Below are 21124 nucleotides of genomic sequence, written 5' to 3'. Positions count from 1 at the left end.
AGTTATCAATGAATAAATAATAAATAATAATAAATCATATAATACATGAAGAATTAGTATTAGGTCATGGACTTGTTTTTTTTTTTTTTTTTTTTTGTCTGTCTGTTTGTTTTGTGTTGTTTTTTTTGTTGTTTTTTCGCTTTTTTGTTTGTTTTTGTTTTTATTTTTTGGCATAATATAGTTTACTAGTCACAGCATATGATAATAGCGATTGACTGGTACAACACACATTCACATTTGCATATATCGTCACGTGCGAAGATCCGTCCCACGTGCGCGTTATCATCATACAGGTTGAGTGTTATCAGAGATAAGTTTAGATAGAGTGTAAATCAGTGTCTTCAGGAGAAGTTCAAGTACATTAAGTTGATATATACGGGTGGACCTGTACCCAGAGGTATCGCTGGCTGTGTAGAACTGTCGGGACGAATATTGTCGGGTAAGTCCAGTATTATATATACTACGATAGTTATTCTCTTGGAAGTGTCGCAATATATTTTACAGACTTATCAATCTGTAATAAAAATCATTTGTTCGTAAAATGGTACGCTTTTGACCAATGCAGCTTTGATGGAAACAGTTCAATATTAATTTAGCCAAAAATTCATAGTGTCAATATTTATTTAAAATCTTATTTAATGTTGAAATCATCTGGCTACGGTAGCACCATAGTTACGAAACCACGAGCTGATTATTTTAATCAGATTGTAATAAATCCCCCGAGTTACCAGAGGCAATAAATTCTTACAAAGTTTGAGATAAATCAGAATTAAGTCAAATCAGTGATTTTAATTCACAATGTACAGCAGAAATTTGTGTCAATTTCAACGAATCTTTGTCCATATATCCCCGATAAGTTCGTGGCGGGGTCATCAAACTGATTGTCTCACTTTCTACAAGGATATAAGTAAAATATTACATATTTTCGTTACTATGGCGATTAAGCGGTGAGTAGAATACTGAGCATTCCAGACGAGCCCGTAATAAGTTTATCAACATGTTTAAATCTCGGTCATCATATCCGTGCGAGTAATAATAAACACTATTATCAGATCCGATAACTTATCTGAGCGGATGTTTGACGGAAACAACTGTACTAGACAAAATTAACGTACACATGTATAGCTTACACTTTCGGAACACCTGGGCCAGTATTCATGAAACTGTACCCATTCTCAAATACAAATTTTGTAACCAAATACTTTTGATGATAAATCTGGTATCTGTATTAATATATTTTTTTTAACGATCGTTAAGGAATGTCGGAAACACTTTCAAGTGAGATATTATTTTCGGTGTTTAGGTTTTTCTTTCAAACTACTATTTCATGATTTAATTAAGTGAGTTAAAAGGAAATTGGCATAAATTTCGTGTTTCAGCACGAGAATAATTTCATGGTCTTTTGTAAGAATCTATATATGTTTCTAGGTCACCGCAAAAGAAAAATGGCGCTAATTGAGTCGTTCCTCTGGCTTCCTTTAACAATGCTTGGACAATTTGCCAAAGTGATAGAAGTCTTCCTATTTCTGATGGTAGGTAAGACGAAACTTTACATGATATGTTGGCATATCGATTGCCCCGCACGAGTCACCAGTGAACTTTATAACGTACATGAACTATTGTGTACTGTCATAATGACGTTATGTTCCATTTTTATAATATATAGTAATACTAAAGTGTACGTATACATATATGTTAGACTATTAAGCGTAATGGACACGTACTTTTGTAATTGTGTATTGCGTCATACTATATTACATTGTATTGTGTCATACTATATTACATTGTATTGTGTAATACTATATTACATTGTATTGTGTCATACTATATCATATTGTATTGTGTCATACTATATCACATTGTATTGTGTCATACTATATCACATTGTATTGTGTCATACTATATCACATTGTATTGTGTCATACTATATCACATTGTATTGTGTCATACTATATCACATTGTATTGTGTCATACTATATCACATTGTATTGTGTCATACTATATCATATTGTATTGTGTCATACTATATCACATTGTATTGTGTCATACTATATCACATTGTATTGTGTCATACTATATCACATTGTATTGTGTCATACTATATCACATTGTATTGTGTAATACTATATTACATTGTATTGTCATACTATATTACATTGTATTGTGTCATACTATATTACATTGTATTGTGTCATACTATATTACATTGTATTGTGTCATACTATATTACATTGTATTGTGTCATACTATATTACATTGTATTGTGTCATACTATATTACATTGTATTGTGTCATACTATATTACATTGTATTGTGTCATACTATATTACATTATATTGTGTCATACTATATTACATTGTATTGTGTCATACTATATTACATTGTATTGTGTCATACTATATTACATTGTATTGTGTCATACTATATTACATTGTATTGTGTCATACTATATCACATTGTATTGTGTCATACTATATCATATTGTATTGTGTCATACTATATCACATTGTATTGTGTAATACTATATTACATTGTATTGTGTAATACTATATTACATTGTATTGTGTCATACTATATTACATTGTATTGTGTCATACTATATTACATTGTATTGTGTCATACTATATTACATTGTATTATGTCATACTATATTAGATTGTATTGTTTTGTAATGTCTTCTCTCTGATGTGTTGAAAAACACAAAGAAATAAAAGAATCTGAATCTGAACTTACTGAAACGTGTCTGAGAATTTTGATTGTGAAATATCAACTATCTACTACGTATCTCTATTGTAACTTTTTTTCATCTAACTATTTTATGGTGCAATAGAAATATATCAGCCATTTCTGCCAAGTTTCGGAATCAAATCTTGGTGGCTGAGAGTTATTCTCATTTGTTTTCTACATAACCGCGTTTTCATATGGCATTTTATATAATATTATAAATAAGCATGTTCCATACTTAACAACAATGTTTTTCTAACGGCAGTATTGGCCAATGTTATGAAATATACATATATTTACTGAAATCTTTGAAATCATCGTTGATTTTGATCAAATATACTTTAAATTACTGCAAATTGTATTGCCCTAGAAGGTTTTTTAAGATGTATATACCTCTTGTTTTATTTCCAGATAGATTTTTACGACTTGTATGTATACACGCCGTTACAAAGAGGCCTCTCTCCCGTGGTGGCCACAATTCCCCGCTCCTTGACCATCAACGGACACACCTACGATGTTTTCACGGCCAACATAATATCATGGTCGCGTACTCTGCTGGTCATCCCTATAGCTGTTAGCCTCAAGTAAGCTGTTATATATATGTGGCTTAGATAGACCCATCAACAGGGACACGAGATTCCTTGGTTTGTGTAATTTGAATAATTCCCTATAGTGTGTATACTATATATTAGATGCCTATAGAGGGCTAGGTGGATATCTGAAGTTATTACGATGGGCTACGACAGCTCAATCGATTAAGAGCGCTGGCCACGTGACCTCGGGTGTAGATCCGAGGTGCCTGGTTCGAACCTCCCTACCAGTGTCGGTTTGTGTTTCTCGGGAAGCTGAGAACCGGGCCGGTCTGTGCTGTTATGGTTTTGTCCTTCGGCAAAACATTTTACCCTATTTACTCTAGATAACATTTGGCGGGCCTCTCATATGTTGTTCAGTGAAGTAGTCACCAACTACTACAAGGAGACCCCGTCTTGAAATGACCTTGGCTGTTCACAGAACGATAAACCCAGCACACAAACAAATATATTGAAATACACACAGACTGTAGCAATTTAATCAGGTCTCTGTGCTAGGTATGTGTTTGTACCAAGGGCCCTGGAACTATCGTTTGAATTTCACAGGGCTAATATTTCGCGGTTGTCATCGTCAGATATAATTCGCGGTGTGAAAATTTCGCGCAACATTTCATTTGGGTGTGAATGTGTGTACAGGAATATAATGTATGTTCACAATCCATGCTTTGGATATTCACTAGGTAATTATTTTCGCGTTTTCCTTAATGACGGCGAATATAGCGAAATTAAATCCCCCGCTAATATTACCAACAGTGCAGTAAGTCAATCCTGGTTTGATTTTCTATGACCACCGTGTTCTCATTACAACACGGAGATGAAAGGTTAACTTGAAGATTATATTTTGCGTAATTTATCTATGAACGACTTGAACTTTACAAACGAATACTTAACAATGTAAGTACACAAGTATACACAAATTCATTTGCCCGTTAAGGTATGTAGGTCTGACATTAAATTCCCCGATAAAGTCCGACAAAAATAAACAGCCAATCAGAGATACCTTGAAACTCTGTTAACTCGAAGACTCGGATAACTCGAAGTTTTTTTCCCCACGAACCCGATGACTTCGAGTTAACGAGGTTTGGCTGTATTTAAACAGCAGAGAGTGCCAACTTTAAAGAAACAGTAATTCTAGCTCGAAATTGATACGACAGGGGGAAATATGAACAAAATTACAGATTTGCCTCGAGACCCTTGAAAGGTATAATGATACTAAGACCGCACGTTCCGGAAGAATGATCGTCTTTTGCTTCATCGACGACAACTGCCATATTGATTTAGTAAAACACTAGAGAAATGTACCTCGATTCCCTACCTTCAACAGGTATGAGTACCCTATTACGGGATTTCTGCTGGTGGTACTTCACGACTTCCTGGACCACGTGGACGGGATTGTCGCGAAACAGCACAGGAAAATGTTCGGACAAATTGATGACCCTTTGCTGGGAGGCTTCATGGACGCCTTTTGCGACAAGGTTTGACAGGGAATTTAATTATGACTACCACAGATTATGCAAAGAACACTTCCGGTGTAGCCCTCTTCTCTTTCTTCTCAGGTCTCCGTTCTCTGCACCCCTGGAATACGTCCATCCTCGATACTCCAGTGGTCACGTGCACTTTCACTCTCTACACCCCTGGGAATATGTCCATCCTCGATACTACAGTGGTCACCTTTATTTTCACTCTCTTTACACCCCTGGAATATGTCCATCCTCGGTACTGGTTGCGTTCACTTTCGATCCTTGTCACAAAGGGTATGCATTCATTTCCGCTCCCAGCACCCCTGGAATAAGGTTATGTTCACTTCCGCTTCCGGCACCCCTGAAATATGTCCATCCTAAATACTCGTGTGCCACTATATGTTAACTTTCCCTCCCTGAAAGGCTTTGTCACCGCCATTTTTTGCATAAATCAAAACATTTATTTATACTTATATGACTCAAGATTTCAAACGTTTTTAAACTGACTTTTTCCTCTGAGAAAATTACTACGCAAATCTTCTAGCCAATCAGCATCGACGTTACAAAAAGTGACGTCATATATTATGTTACTGGACTACGATATAATTTTAGCCAATAGAACTGCTTATTTCAATCAGGATAATGATATCCATAACTAAAACCCATATATAAAATAATATATAAAATACAAATATCATATTTTACGCCATTATAGATTGTCAATGTCCTGTGTCTCTGGTCGATCCTGATGGTAACCGATTTTGCCCCGATGACTATCCAAGAGACATTGTTGTTACTTTCCTCGTGTATTCTCATCATGGGATACGAGTTCGTCATAGGGGTTGTACGAGTACAAGACTACTTCAGGGCCTTCTATCAAAGGTAAGACACAGGGGCTCGGTTTCGGGTCTTTTAGTAACATATGACATCAGTAAACAACCACAACACTATAAATTAAGTATTCGTATACATTCTAAAACCTTATAAAAAAATCGGGGTTATCGATGTATATTTACACTTGCAAAGTTTTGTCACTATATAACAATACCAGACCGATTTGTTTACCATAGAATATATTCTTAGAGGAATTGCTCCATAAAAGCATGGTTAACATAAAAGTGAAATCCAATCCCTATATAAAACCGATAACCCCGATTTTTTTATAAGGTTTTAGAATGTATACGAATACTTAATTTATAGTGTTGTGGTTGTTTACTGATGTCATATGTTACTAAAAGACCCGAAACCGAGCCCCTGTGAGGTAAGACACATTTATCGATCTCTTTCAGAGCGCATAGCGGCCATCTTGCCCATGGAACTCTGGGATAGATTTGTATCTTGCATGTTCAACCAGACTCCAATTGATACGTATGCGCAGTGTGATTGAAGGAGACTTTAGGCAACAGACAAGAAAATAATTTCCAGACATTAACGAAATTTCTGTGTATATTTTAAACACTGTTCTTTTTAATTTTCGATGGAGAGGTTGGGAGGGGGTTGTATCTACCGATAAGTCACCCAAAATGAGCCCGGAAAACTTTGAAAAGAAGGGGGGGGGGGGGGGGGGGGGGGAGTTGAAATCAAATATTCTGAGGTTGTGAAAACCAGGATTCTGATTCTTGGATTTAGAAAAAAACTAATTTTTTTCCAGAGAATATAGAATACATACAACCTCAGACAACACAGGGAACACAGCGGCTGTCATGGAAGGAAAACTGAAGGAAAAACTTGAGTCTATGGGAATAGCATTTCTCTGCCTATCTCAGGGCTCCAGCAACACCACGACTTGTATCCGTAAGTAAATTGTCCCTTTTCAGTATAATTGTTTTTTTTTTTTTTTACTTTTTCAATTCATATCGAAATTTTTTGTATACATTTTGTACGTTAAGATATGCTACATCTCTGACAAAGTGTAGTTATGATCGATTGGAAACAAATATAGACTGTTGTAAATTTTTATACAATTTAAAATGTAACATACTTTACATAATAACCACCCTCCAAAAGTTACATATTTTACATAATAACCACCCTCCAAAAGTTACATACTTTACATAATAACCACCCTCCAAAAGTTACATACTTTACATTGTAACCGCCCTCCAAAAGTTACATACTTTACACTATTACCACCCTCCAAATGTTACATAATTTACACTATTACCACCCTCCAAAAGTTACATACTTTACACTATTACCACCCTCCAAATGTTACATAATTTACACTATTACCACCCTCCAAATGTTACATAATTTACACTATTACCACCCTCCAATGTTACATAATTAACACTATTACCACCCTCCAAATGTTACAAACTTAACACTATTACCACCCTCCAAATGTTACATAATTAACACTATTACCACCCTCCAAATGTTACATACTTTACACTATTACCACCCTCCAAAAGGTACAAACTTAACACTATTACCGTCTCTAACAGTTACATACTTTACACTATTACCACCCTCCAACAGTTACCTACTTTACCCTATTACCACCCTCCAAATGTTACATAATTAACACTATTACCACCCTCCAAATGTTACAAACTTAACACTATTACCACCCTCCAAATGGTACATACTTTACACTATTACCACCCTCCAAATGTTACATAATTAACACTATTACCACCCTCCAAATGTTACATACTTTACACTATTACCACCCTCCAAATGTTACAAACTTAACACTATTACCACCCTCCAAATGTTACAAACTTAACACTATTACCAACCTCCAAATGTTACATAATTAACACTATTACCACCCTCCAAATGTTACATAATTAACACTATTACCAACCTCCAAATGTTACATAATTAACACTATTACCACCCTCCAAATGTTACATAATTTACACTATTACCACCCTCCAAAAATTACATACTTTACACTAATACCGCCCTCCAAAAGGTACATACTTAACACTATCACCACCCTCCAAATGTTACAAACTTAACACTATTACCACCCTCCAAATGTTACATACTTTACACTATTACCACCCTCCAAATGGTACAAACTTAACACTATTACCACCCTCCAAATGTTACAAACTTAACACTATTACCACCCTCCAAATGGTACAAACTTAACACTATTACCACCCTCCAAATGTTACATACTTTACACTATTACCACCCTCCAAACGATACATACTTTACACTATTACCATCCTCAAAATGATACATACTTTACTTTACACCATTACCACCTTCCCACAGTTACATACTTTACATCATTACCACCCTCCAAATGGTACAAACTTAACACTATTACCACCCTCCAAAAGTTACATACTTTACAATATTACCACCCTCCAAATGGTACATACTTTACACTATTACCACCCTCCAAATGTTACATAATTTACACTATTACCACCCTCCAAATGTTACATAATTAACACTATTACCAACCTCCAAATGGTACAAACTTAACACTATTACCACCCTCCAAAAGTTACATACTTAACACTATTACCACCCTCCAAATGGTACAAACTTAACACTATTACCAACCTCCAAATGGTACATAATTAACACTATTACCACCCTCCAAATGTTACATAATTAACACTATTACCACCCTCCAAATGTTACAAACTTAACACTATTACCACCCTCCAAATGGTACAAACTTAACACTATTACCACCCTCCAAAAATTACATACTTTACACTATTACCACCCTCCAAAAATTACATACTTTACACTAATACCGCCCTCCAAGTGGTACAAACTTAACACTATTACCACCCTACAAATGTTACAAACTTAACACTATTACCACCCTCCAAAAATTACATACTTTACACTATTACCACCCTCCAAAAGTTACATACTTTACACTATCACCACCCTCCAAATGGTACAAACTTAACACTATTACCACCCTCCAAATGGTACATACTTTACACTATCACCGCCCTCCAAATGTTACAAACTTAACACTATTACCACCCTACAAATGTTACAAACTTAACACTATCACCACCCTCCAAATGTTACATACTTTACACTATCACCGCCCTCCAAATGTTACATACTTACACTATCACTGCCCTCCAAAAGTAACATATTTTATATTATTACCACCCACCAACAGTTATACATGTAAAACTATTACCACCCCCAAATTTTACATATTTAACTAATATCACCCTCCAAAAGTACAACTTAACACTATCCCACCTCCAAAAGTTACATAATTTACACTATTACCACCCACCAAAAATTACATACTTTACATAAATACTGCTCTCCAAAAGTTACATATTTACATTATTACCACACACCAAAAATTACATACTTTACATAAATACTCCCCTCCAAAAGTTAAATATTTACACTATTACCACCCACCAAAAGTTACATACTTTACATAATTACCCCCACCAACAGTTATACATGTACATACTTTACACTATCACCGCCCTCCAAATTTTACATACTTTACATAATAATCGCCCTCCAAAAGTTACATACTTTACATTACTCCCCTCCAAAAGTTATATACTTAACACTATTACCACCCACCAAAAGTTACATACTTTACATAAATACTGCCCTCCAAACGTTACATACTTTACACTACCATCACCCTCCAATTGTTAAACTTTACACTATTGACACCCAAAATATTAAGCTTCACTTTATATCTTTTCAATATGAAGTACATTACAGGGAGTGTATGTGCTGTATATACTTCTTAAGTAACATTGAAGATTAAGATAATTAATCAATTTATCTAAAAAAAAAAGCACGTTTCTAATCTCTCCCCCAGCTGATATTTCAAAAAGTTGCACTCGATTTGAGACAAAAATATTCTCCATTATTCACAGCTGGCATTTTTGGCATCACGTGTCTACTTCTGTCCGTCCGACTCGCGCATGCGTCGTTATGTCATAAACTGAATGCCAGGAAAAATACTAAGACGAAGATAGAGGAGCCAGGCTCTACAGTTCAGACGAATGAGAAAAAGCGACAACGGAAAACGTCAACATCTAACGACAATGAAAGAAGAACAGACGAAGAGGAACGTAGAAAACCCGTATGTTCTGAGTCACGTGTCTGTTCGAACACACGTGACTTTGTTTACTATTTTGGTCACGTGATGTTTGCTTCTATGACCACTGCAAAATACTGTGACTATACTCATTTTACAGATATGACTTTTTGCAATCGTAATTTTTTTCGTATTTTTTCCCCTAACATACTTTCGCTGCTCCTTTCGAGTGTTTCAAACTTAAATATTCACACGCATCATGATACATGGGGAGCGTCATTAAATAAGATGACAAAGAATTTTAATGTGATTTTTTATCTTACAAAATAAACGAATACCTTGTTCAATAGGGAGAAGACACAGTTCCTCCTCTCCCAGGAAAACCAACGGCTGTTAAATTCGACAGAACTATCTCCTATGAAGAGACCGGTGATAACAGGTACAAGATCTAGAGAGTGTCACTTAAAAAAATAAGAACATCAATACCATTCCCACTCCAAAATAATACTTGGACACTATTAATGAATTTGTCAGAGAATTCGAAGTATTTATTCTTTCATCAACTACTCAAAATATTAAGCGGGACCTGCATGTACACCCGTCAGGTTTATCGCTGTTCTCATATTGAGAACCTGGCATTACACAAATTTGTTCTGGATTTATCCTTTTCTTATGATTTAATCTTGCTTGTTAAAAACCATCCAGGCGTCTGCTTCTGGTTATAATACTAATTTTTAGAGAATTTTTAGGTTAGTAGATCTCTAAATCAAGACAAATTTCATACTGAATCTTTACTAAACGTTTACTCAATTCGATTCATTCCTAAATATGCTATCGTTTGAGATCGTTTGAATTTAGATTATTTATTTCGCTTTGCATTTAAAAAAAAACTTCGCCCCCTCCCCGTAACGTTGATTATATTTTGTTGATAGAATAAATATTTATCGATGATAGCGATATCAATGCTATTATTTTCATTATGGTTGTATAATTATCATTCTGTCTCTCGATTTGGTGAAGTTTCCCTTCGTATGAAGAGATGCTGGAGACTGACCCTCATTTGAAGGACGTTATGCATCGTCTGGTCAGACAGAACTCGGTTCCCTCTATAGGACTGGATGGACGAGTAGACAAGGTGTTCTCGATCGGATGTTTCGACCTTTTCCATGACGGTCACCGCCGTTTGCTGCACCGGTTAAAAGCCATCGGAAAACACGTGAGTTTATCGAAACAGCAGACATCTTAAAAATGCACTGTGCACAAAATGACTTACTATACTGTTCAGGTTTTCCAAGTGGAATATCTACTGATTTGATGTTTCTTAAATGATATCACATGTTGGATGTTTTAGAGTTCACAAATTTTTTTTTGCCTTGATTCTCTTCTTTTGCTTTTCGTAGTCAGGTGGTATTGCAATCGCAACATCTCGGGGAAATTTCCGGCAACACTCGGAAATCTACTCAGATTTCCGAGTGTTGCCGGAAATTACAATTTTCGAGTGTTGCCGGAAATTTTCCCGAGATGTTGCGATTGGTGGTATTGCCGTTATCTACAGTTCTATTGCTCTGTAAAACAATATGAGACGTAAGTGTAGTATTCTGGCCATGAGTTGTGGAAGATTTAGATCTTACACCATACACCTTACACCTGACTTCTGAATCTTGCATCACGTCCTTGCACGCGTGCTGAAGTTCTCCTTGGCCCTATAAGGATCCCAAATCTTGCTCCATATTCCATTTTTTGGGTCGTATTATAAGTTTCGTCGTAGGAATCCAAGTGTAGAATTAGCTTTTAACATGCGTAGTTGATGCGCTTTCCTTTTCAGATCTTAGAATACCCTGATATGAATGAAACTCGTTTCAAGATGTGGTCATTCAAAGTAGAAGCACTCAAATTGTATCTTACATCGAGTTTGTAGCATTTTCCTGTCCATGTTTCCTAGTTCTTTAAGTCTCATCCAAAAGGCCGAAATATCTTGAGGATAAGGGTGGTACTGTTTTGGGCTTTAGATATTGGCAAATGTAAGCGGTCTTCTTCCTGTTAATGACAATCGCAGATTCTATTGGTTTTGCGTTCTGTCGGATTTTGTTGGATCAGTTGTAGGACAATAAGAATCGCCATTTTAACACCAACAACAGTTAGCTGATACTAAACGTCTGCCACGTTCTTTTGAAATCTAAATAGCAAGTTCATAAGCAAGAAATTGGATTTCAATGTAACCAATCAAAAACGAAGAAGAAATTTCTCTTAACTGGTACGTACGTGAATTTTAACTGTCATATGACAATATGTATACAAGTACTATACTTATACAGGTAAGAATTCTCAACCTTCAATATTTGTTCGATAGAAGAATATTTATATATACAATGTAATTATATATAATGTTAAACCAAGAACAGGTACCATTTGTTTGTTAAGCATTTCAATCACCTGGATATTCTTTATTGCGGAAAACAAGACGAATACCGATAAGTGGTTTATAAGTTATATATTTTTTTTTTATCTATAGAGCATTTATCACTAAAACCTACTTGAGTTTCTCTTGTGGTGAAAACTCCAGCTTAAATTTGTGTTTTTAATTGTTTGACATAACGTCACGTGAATATTACATCGTAGCCCAACAAAATGATGATGTTTTTTTTATGAATATTCAGCATATACATGTAGGCTTATTGATGTGCAAGAAAAAGTTTTTGTAAAGTATATGCATAATATTCGTACTGAAAGTTTATTTTAGCCCGTTAGTTAACTTAACGAGGCGGGATTCATAAATCTCGCTTGAAAATGAAATACATAAGGTAGGTATTCGCTATATCTCATAAATCACGTGACTGTCACGTGTTGTATATTAACAGGTGATAGTAGGAGTTCACGACAGCAGGAGTATTTTCAAACTGAAGAAGCGAGTCCCAATCGATAGTACAGAGAGGCGGATGTTTAACGTGAAACAGATAGCCGACGTGGTAAGTAAACAGACAGTCGACGTGGTAAGTAAACAGACAGCCGACGTGGTAAGTAAACATATAGCCGACGTGGTAAGTAAACATACAGCCGACTTGGTAAGTAAACAGATAACCGACGTGGTAAGTAAACAGACAGCCGACGTGGTAAGTAAACATAGAGCCGACTTGGTAAGTAAACAGATAACCGACGTGGTAAGTAAACAGACAGTCGACGTGGTAAGTAAACAGTCAGTCGACGTGGTAAGTAAACAGATAGCCGACGTGGTAAGTAAACAGACAGCCGACGTGGTAAGTAAACAGACAGCCGACGTGGTAAGTAAACAGACAGTCGACGTGGTAAGTAAACATACAGCCTACGTGGTAAGTAAACAGATAGCCGACGTGGTAAGCTAATAGACAGCCGACGTGGTAAGTAAATAGACAGCCGACGTGGTAAGTAAACAGTCAGTCGACGTGGTAAGTAAATAGACAGTCGACGTGGTAAGTAAATAGACAGCCGACGTGGTAAGTAAACATATAGCCGACGTGGTAAGTAAACAGACAGCCGACGTGGTAAGTAAATAGACAGTCGACGTGGTAAGTAAATAGACAGTCGACGTGGTAAGTAAACATATAGCCGACATGGTAAGTAAACAGACAGCCGACGTGGTAAGTAAACAGTCGACGTGGTAAGTAAACATATAGCCGACGTGGTAAGTAAACAGACAGCCGACGTGGTAAGTAAACAGACAATCGACGTGGTAAGTAAACAGACAGTCGACGTGGTAAGTAAACAGACAGCCGACGTGGTAAGTAAACAGACAGCCGACGTGGTAAGTAAACAGTCAGTCGACGTGGTAAGTAAACAGATAGCCGACGTGGTAAGTAAACAGACAGCCGACGTGGTAAGTAAACAGACAGTCGACGTGGTAAGTAAACATACAGCCGACGTGGTAAGTAAACAGATAGCCGACGTGGTAAGTAAACAGATAGCCGACGTGGTAAGTTAATAGACAGCCGACGTGGTAAGTAAATAGACAGTCGACGTGGTAAGTAAATAGACAGCCGACGTGGTAAGTAAACAGACAGCCGACGTGGTAAGTAAAGACAGCCGACGTCGTAAGTAAACAGATAGCCGACGTGGTAAGTAAACAGACAGTCGACGTCGTAAGTAAACAGATAGTCGACGTCGTAAGTAAACAGATAGCCGACGTGGTAAGTAAACAGACATTCGACGTCGTAAGTAAACAGACAGTCGACGTCGTAAGTAAACAGATAGTCGACGTCGTAAGTAAACAGATAGCCGACGTGGTAAGTAAACAGATAGTCGACGTCGTAAGTAAACACATAGTCGACGTCGTAAGTAAACAGATAGTCGACGTTGTAAGTAAACAGACAGCCGACGTGGTAAGTAAAGACAGCCGACGTAGTAAGTATACAGACAGTCGACGTGGTAAGTAAACAGACAATCGACGTGGTAAGTAAACAGACAGTCGACGTGGTAAGTAAACAGACAGCCGACGTGGTAAGTAAACAGACAGTCGACGTGGTAAGTAAACAGTCAGTCGACGTGGTAAGTAAACAGACAGTCGACGTGGTAAGTAAACATACAGCCGACGTGGTAAGTAAACAGATAGCCGACGTGGTAAGTAAACGGACAGCCGACGTGGTAAGTTAATAGACAGCCGACGTGGTAAGTAAATAGACAGTCGACGTGGTAAGTAAATAGACAGCCGACGTGGTAAGTAAACAGACAGCCGACGTGGTAAGTAAAGACAGCCGACGTGGTAAGTAAACAGATAGCCGACGTGGTAAGTAAACAGACAGCCGACGTGGTAAGTAAACAGACAGTCGACGTGGTAAGTAAACATACAGCCGACGTGGTAAGTAAACAGATAGCCGACGTGGTAAGTAAATAGACAGCCGACGTGGTAAGTAAACATATAGCCGACGTGGTAAGTAAACAGACAGCCGACGTGGTAAGTAAATAGACAGTCGACGTGGTAAGTAAATAGACAGTCGACGTGGTAAGTAAACATATAGCCGACGTGGTAAGTAAACAGATAGCCGACGTGGTAAGTAAATAGACAGTCGACGTGGTAAGTAAATAGACAGCCGACGTGGTAAGTAAACATATAGCCGACGTGGTAAGTAAACAGACAGCCGACGTGGTAAGTAAATAGACAGTCGACGTGGTAAGTAAATAGACAGTCGACGTGGTAAGTAAACATATAGCCGACGTGGTAAGTAAACAGACAGCCGACGTGGTAAGTAAACAGTCGACGTGGTAAGTAAACATATAGCCGACGTGGTAAGTAAACAGACAGCCGACGTGGTAAGTAAACAGACAATCGACGTGGTAAGTAAACAGACAGTCGACGTGGTAAGTAAACAGACAGTCGACGTGGTAAGTAAACAGTCAGTCGACGTGGTAAGTAAACAGATAGCCGACGTGGTAAGTAAACAGACAGCCGACGTGGTAAGTAAACAGACAGTCGACGTGGTAAGTAAACATATAGCCGACGTGGTAAGTAAACAGATAGCCGACGTGGTAAGTAAACAGATAGCCGACGTGGTAAGTAAAAAGATAGCCGACGTGGTAAGTAAACAGATAGCCGACGTGGTAAGTAAACAGACAGCCGACGTGGTAAGTAAACAGACAATCGACGTGGTAAGTAAACAGACAATCGACGTGGTAAGTAAACAGACAGTCGACGTGGTAAGTAAACAGACAGTCGACGTGGTAAGTAAACAGTCAGTCGACGTGGTAAGTAAACAGATAGCCGACGTGGTAAGTAAACAGACAGCCGACGTGGTAAGTAAACAGACAGTCGACGTGGTAAGTAAACATATAGCCGACGTGGTAAGTAAACAGATAGCCGACGTGGTAAGTAAACAGATAGCCGACGTGGTAAGTAAAAAGATAGCCGACGTGGTAAGTAAACAGATAGCCGACGTGGTAAGTAAACAGACAGCCGACGTGGTAAGTAAACAGACAATCGACGTGGTAAGTAAACAGACAGTCGACGTGGTAAGTAAACAGACAGCCGACGTGGTAAGTAAACAGACAGTCGACGTGGTAAGTAAACAGTCAGTCGACGTGGTAAGTAAACAGATAGCCGACGTGGTAAGTAAACAGACAGCCGACGTGGTAAGTAAACAGACAGTCGACGTGGTAAGTAAATAGACAGTCGACGTGGTAAGTAAATAGACAGTCGACGTGGTAAGTAAACATATAGCCGACGTGGTAAGTAAACAGACAGCCGACGTGGTAAGTAAACAGTCGACGTGGTAAGTAAACATATAGCCGACGTGGTAAGTAAACAGACAGTCGACGTGGTAAGTAAACAGACAATCGACGTGGTAAGTAAACAGACAGTCGACGTGGTAAGTAAACAGACAGCCGACGTGGTAAGTAAACAGACAGTCGACGTGGTAAGTAAACAGTCAGTCGACGTGGTAAGTAAACAGACAATCGACGTGGTAAGTAAACAGACAGTCGACGTGGTAAGTAAACAGACAGCCGACGTGGTAAGTAAACAGACAGTCGACGTGGTAAGTAAACAGTCAGTCGACGTGGTAAGTAAACAGATAGCCGACGTGGTAAGTAAACAGACAGCCGACGTGGTAAGTAAACACAGTCGACGTGGTAAGTAAACATACAGCCGACGTGGTAAGTAAACAGATAGCCGACGTGGTAAGTAAACAGATAGCCGACGTGGTACGTTAATAGACAGCCGACGTGGTAAGTAAATAGACAGTCGACGTGGTAAGTAAACAGACAGCCGACGTGGTAAGTAAACAGACAGCCGACGTGGTAAGTAAAGACAGCCGACGTCGTAAGTAAACAGATAGCCGACGTGGTAAGTAAACAGACAGTCGACGTCGTAAGTAAACAGATAGTCGACGTCGTAAGTAAACAGATAGCCGACGTGGTAAGTAAACAGACATTCGACGTCGTAAGTAAACAGATAGTCGACGTCGTAAGTAAACATACAGCCGACGTGGTAAGTAAACAGATAGCCGACGTGGTAAGTAAACAGACAGCCGACGTGGTAAGTTAATAGACAGCCGACGTGGTAAGTAAATAGACAGTCGACGTGGTAAGTAAATAGACAGCCGACGTGGTAAGTAAACAGACAGCCGACGTGGTAAGTAAAGACAGCCGACGTGGTAAGTAAACAGATAGCCGACGTGGTAAGTAAACAGACAGCCGACGTGGTAAGTAAACAGACAGTCGACGTGGTAAGTAAACATACAGCCGACGTGGTAAGTAAACAGATAGCCGACGTGGTAAGTAAATAGACAGTCGACGTGGTAAGTAAATAGACAGCCGACGTGGTAAGTAAACATATAGCCGACGTGGTAAGTAAACAGACAGCCGACGTGGTAAGTAAACATATAGCCGACGTGGTAAGTAAACAGACAGCCGACGTGGTAAGTAAACAGACAATCGACGTGGTAAGTAAACAGACAGTCGACGTGGTAAGTAAACAGACAGCCGACGTGGTAAGTAAACAGACAGTCGACGTGGTAAGTAAACAGTCAGTCGACGTGGTAAGTAAACAGATAGCCGACGTGGTAAGTAAACAGACAGCCGACGTGGTAAGTAAACAGACAGTCGACGTGGTAAGTAAACATACAGCCGACGTGGTAAGTAAACAGATAGCCGACGTGGTAAGTAAACAGATAGCCGACGTGGTAAGTTAATAGACAGCCGACGTGGTAAGTAAATAGACAGTCGACGTGGTAAGTAAATAGACAGCCGACGTGGTAAGTAAACAGACAGCCGACGTGGTAAGTAAAGACAGCCGACGTCGTAAGTAAACAGATAGCCGACGTGGTAAGTAAACAGACAGTCGACGTCGTAAGTAAACAGATAGTCGACGTCGTAAGTAAACAGATAGCCGACGTGGTAAGTAAACAGACATTCGACGTCGTAAGTAAACAGACAGTCGACGTCGTAAGTAAACAGATAGTCGACGTCGTAAGTAAACAGATAGCCGACGTGGTAAGTAAACAGACAGTCGACGTCGTAAGTAAACAGATAGTCGACGTCGTAAGTAAACAGATAGCCGACGTGGTAAGTAAACAGATAGTCGACGTCGTAAGTAAACACATAGTCGACGTCGTAAGTAAACAGATAGTCGACGTTGTAAGTAAACAGACAGCCGACGTGGTAAGTAAAGACAGCCGACGTAGTAAGTAAACAGACAGTCGACGTGGTAAGTAAACAGACAGCCGACGTGGTAAGTAAACAGACAGTCGACGTGGTAAGTAAACAGTCAGTCGACGTGGTAAGTAAACAGACAGTCGACGTGGTAAGTAAACATACAGCCGACGTGGTAAGTAAACAGATAGCCGACGTGGTAAGTAAACAGACAGCCGACGTGGTAAGTTAATAGACAGCCGACGTGGTAAGTAAATAGACAGTCGACGTGGTAAGTAAATAGACAGCCGACGTGGTAAGTAAACAGACAGCCGACGTGGTAAGTAAAGACAGCCGACGTGGTAAGTAAACAGATAGCCGACGTGGTAAGTAAACAGACAGCCGACGTGGTAAGTAAACAGACAGTCGACGTGGTAAGTAAACATACAGTCGACGTGGTAAGTAAACAGATAGCCGACGTGGTAAGTAAATAGACAGTCGACGTGGTAAGTAAATAGACAGCCGACGTGGTAAGTAAACATATAGCCGACGTGGTAAGTAAACAGACAGCCGACGTGGTAAGTAAATAGACAGTCGACGTGGTAAGTAAATAGACAGTCGACGTGGTAAGTAAACATATAGCCGACGTGGTAAGTAAACAGACAGCCGACGTGGTAAGTAAACAGTCGACGTGGTAAGTAAACATATAGCCGACGTGGTAAGTAAACAGACAGCCGACGTGGTAAGTAAACAGACAATCGACGTGGTAAGTAAACAGACAGTCGACGTGGTAAGTAAACAGACAGCCGACGTGGTAAGTAAACAGACAGTCGACGTGGTAAGTAAACAGTCAGTCGACGTGGTAAGTAAACAGACAGCCGACGTGGTAAGTATACAGACAGTCGACGTTGTAAGTAAACAGACAGTCGACGTGGTAAGTAAATAGATAGTCGACGTGGTAAGTAAACAGACAGCCGACGTGGTAAGTAATCAGACAGTCGACGTGGTAAGTAAACAGACAGTCGACGTGGTAAGTAAACAGACAGTCGACGTGGTAAGTAAACAGACAGTCGACGTGGTAAGTATACAGATAGTCGACGTGGTAAGTAAACAGACAGTCGACGTGGAAAGTAAATAGATAGTCGACGTGGTTAGTAAACAGACAGCTGGTGTGGTAAGTAATCGATTCTTCTGCCTGTGCCAATAACAAAAAGTTTGAGGTAACTGTTCCCAATGACGTTAAGCATACTGGTGAATGCATCCCGTTAACCACACTATATAACTGATAATCTCCCGCTAACCGCACAATACAACTAATTACATCCCGCTAACCACACAATACAACTGATAATCTTACCCTAGAATAAAATTGTTTGTGTCAGTGATTTCAGTATTATACCACCTGGAAGAGTTAGCTTCATCTTCTGTTAATAGGACATTAAACAAAATAAACTAAACTAAACTAAGCTTCCTCTCATACTAACAGTTCAAGTTGACGAATTGTACTGTTGCAGAATGTTCAATTTGTGGTTGAGATGTCAATATAGGAAGAGTAGGATTTTAGAAATATGTACGAAAAATGTAGTTCAGACACAGGCAGATGTTTAATATATCCCCTAGCAGGCTAGCACCATCTCCCACTTACCTGACAGCAACCCACCCATATTTGTCTGTGGTTCGGTTATCTACATATATAGGAACCATATTTTCCAGTAGTTGTTTCCAAGCTTTTTTTCCTGGAATAACTATATACATACACAGGTTTTTACAGTGATATTTTCCCATTCTGTTTCACCCAGGTGTACTGTATCGCCGGGACAGATCCCACACCTTTCCTATCCTGTATCGTCAACACGAACGACCGCTGTTCCCGTGTCTACGTCAGAGGTGACGACATGCAGTCATTCCCCGCACGCGAGTTTTGTGAGAAGCTGATGCCCGTAACATTCCTTCCGTATTCTTCAGGAGTGTCCTCTACAAAGCTTCGCAAGCAACAACATGACTCGTCGAAATTCGGGCCACACGTCAAAGCAGACCACGACGATATTTTATATTGATATAAATACTGTCAAAGTGTTTCTTTCCACAGTCCTAAATATTATGGAGTGTCCCAGGCAGAACTAATATGTGCAGGCATATGTTTATGAACTATCTGTACGTGCAGGTATATGTTTATGAACTATCTGTACGTGCAGATATGTGTATTAATTATCTGTATATGCATGTATATGTTTATGCATTATCTATGTGCAGGTATACGGTAATGAACTAAATGTATCTATGTGCAGGTATATGTTCATGAACTACATGTATATATGTGCAGGTATACTATCTATGTGCAGGTATACCATTATGAACTATTTGTATGTGCAGGTTTAAGGTAATGAACTATCTATGGGCAGGTATACCATTATGAACTATTTGTATGTGCAGGTATATATTTATGAACTATCTGTATGTGCAGGTATTATATACCAATGTAGCTGTAGTGGTTTGTATACTTAAGTAATCGTTCGTGCCTGTATTTTAATGAAATCCACTGCTACAGATGTCACCGTCTATACAGTAGGACACACACCAGACTCCTGTATTTGAATAGTAAATACAATAAAACCCCACTAACTCGAACTCCACGGAACCATGTCAATAGTTTTACTTTATGAATAGGAGGTATTCGTGTTACAAGAAATTAGTCCTAGATTGTAAGGTCATGATCGTATGTTTACAACAAACATGATGCTAACGTAAAAATAGGCCGTTTGTCTTCTGTAGTACAATATACAATGTTCCTAGAAGTCTGACGGAAAACCTCGCCGAAAGTCGTGATAATACATGTATGAATACTGTAACAAGGAAAAAGAAAAAAAAATGAGAAAAAAACCCCGTAAAGATTTTTAAAAAAACCCCGTAAAGATTTAGTTATTTTACTTCGATATAATCTGTAATCATTCTGTAGCAAGAAATGACATATATGACTGAAAATGCAAAGGCCTACCTACCTAAATATATGCCATGTATGTACATTCATTCAAGGTGAATTCAAATTTAAAATAAAGTGATCACTGTTTTCAAAATCTTTTACTGTGGTCTCAAGCATACAGATACTGTTATGGTAGAACCTAATTTGCATACCTTGACCACATGTAAACTAGAACTGTCGCCAGGATGGCTGACTAATACCCCCGCAATCTGCACAAGTCAATGATGAATTGGAACTGTTAATTAGAGGCTAACTAAG

At 38.6% G+C, this 21124-nt stretch overlaps 1 protein-coding gene across 1 annotated transcript; it reads left to right on the top strand.

Annotated features, from left to right (window-relative positions):
- Nucleotides 1-218: 218 nt before the first annotated feature.
- On the top strand, nucleotides 219-20217 carry LOC117338250. Its single transcript, XM_033899521.1, has 11 exons — nucleotides 219-439; nucleotides 1429-1532; nucleotides 3137-3309; nucleotides 4640-4790; nucleotides 5491-5657; nucleotides 6427-6569; nucleotides 9629-9837; nucleotides 10143-10231; nucleotides 10813-11008; nucleotides 12651-12758; nucleotides 19686-20217. The coding sequence occupies exons 2-11, from the start codon at nucleotides 1446-1448 to the stop codon at nucleotides 19941-19943; spliced, it is 1581 nt and encodes a 526-aa protein (XP_033755412.1). The 5' UTR covers nucleotides 219-439; nucleotides 1429-1445; the 3' UTR covers nucleotides 19944-20217.
- The last annotated feature ends 907 nt before the right edge of the window (nucleotides 20218-21124 follow it).

This window comes from Pecten maximus, chromosome 11, assembly GCF_902652985.1.
Source record: "Pecten maximus chromosome 11, xPecMax1.1, whole genome shotgun sequence".
NCBI classification, from domain to species: Eukaryota; Metazoa; Mollusca; class Bivalvia; order Pectinida; family Pectinidae; genus Pecten; species Pecten maximus.
This window is presented reverse-complemented; position numbering and strand designations above follow the sequence as displayed.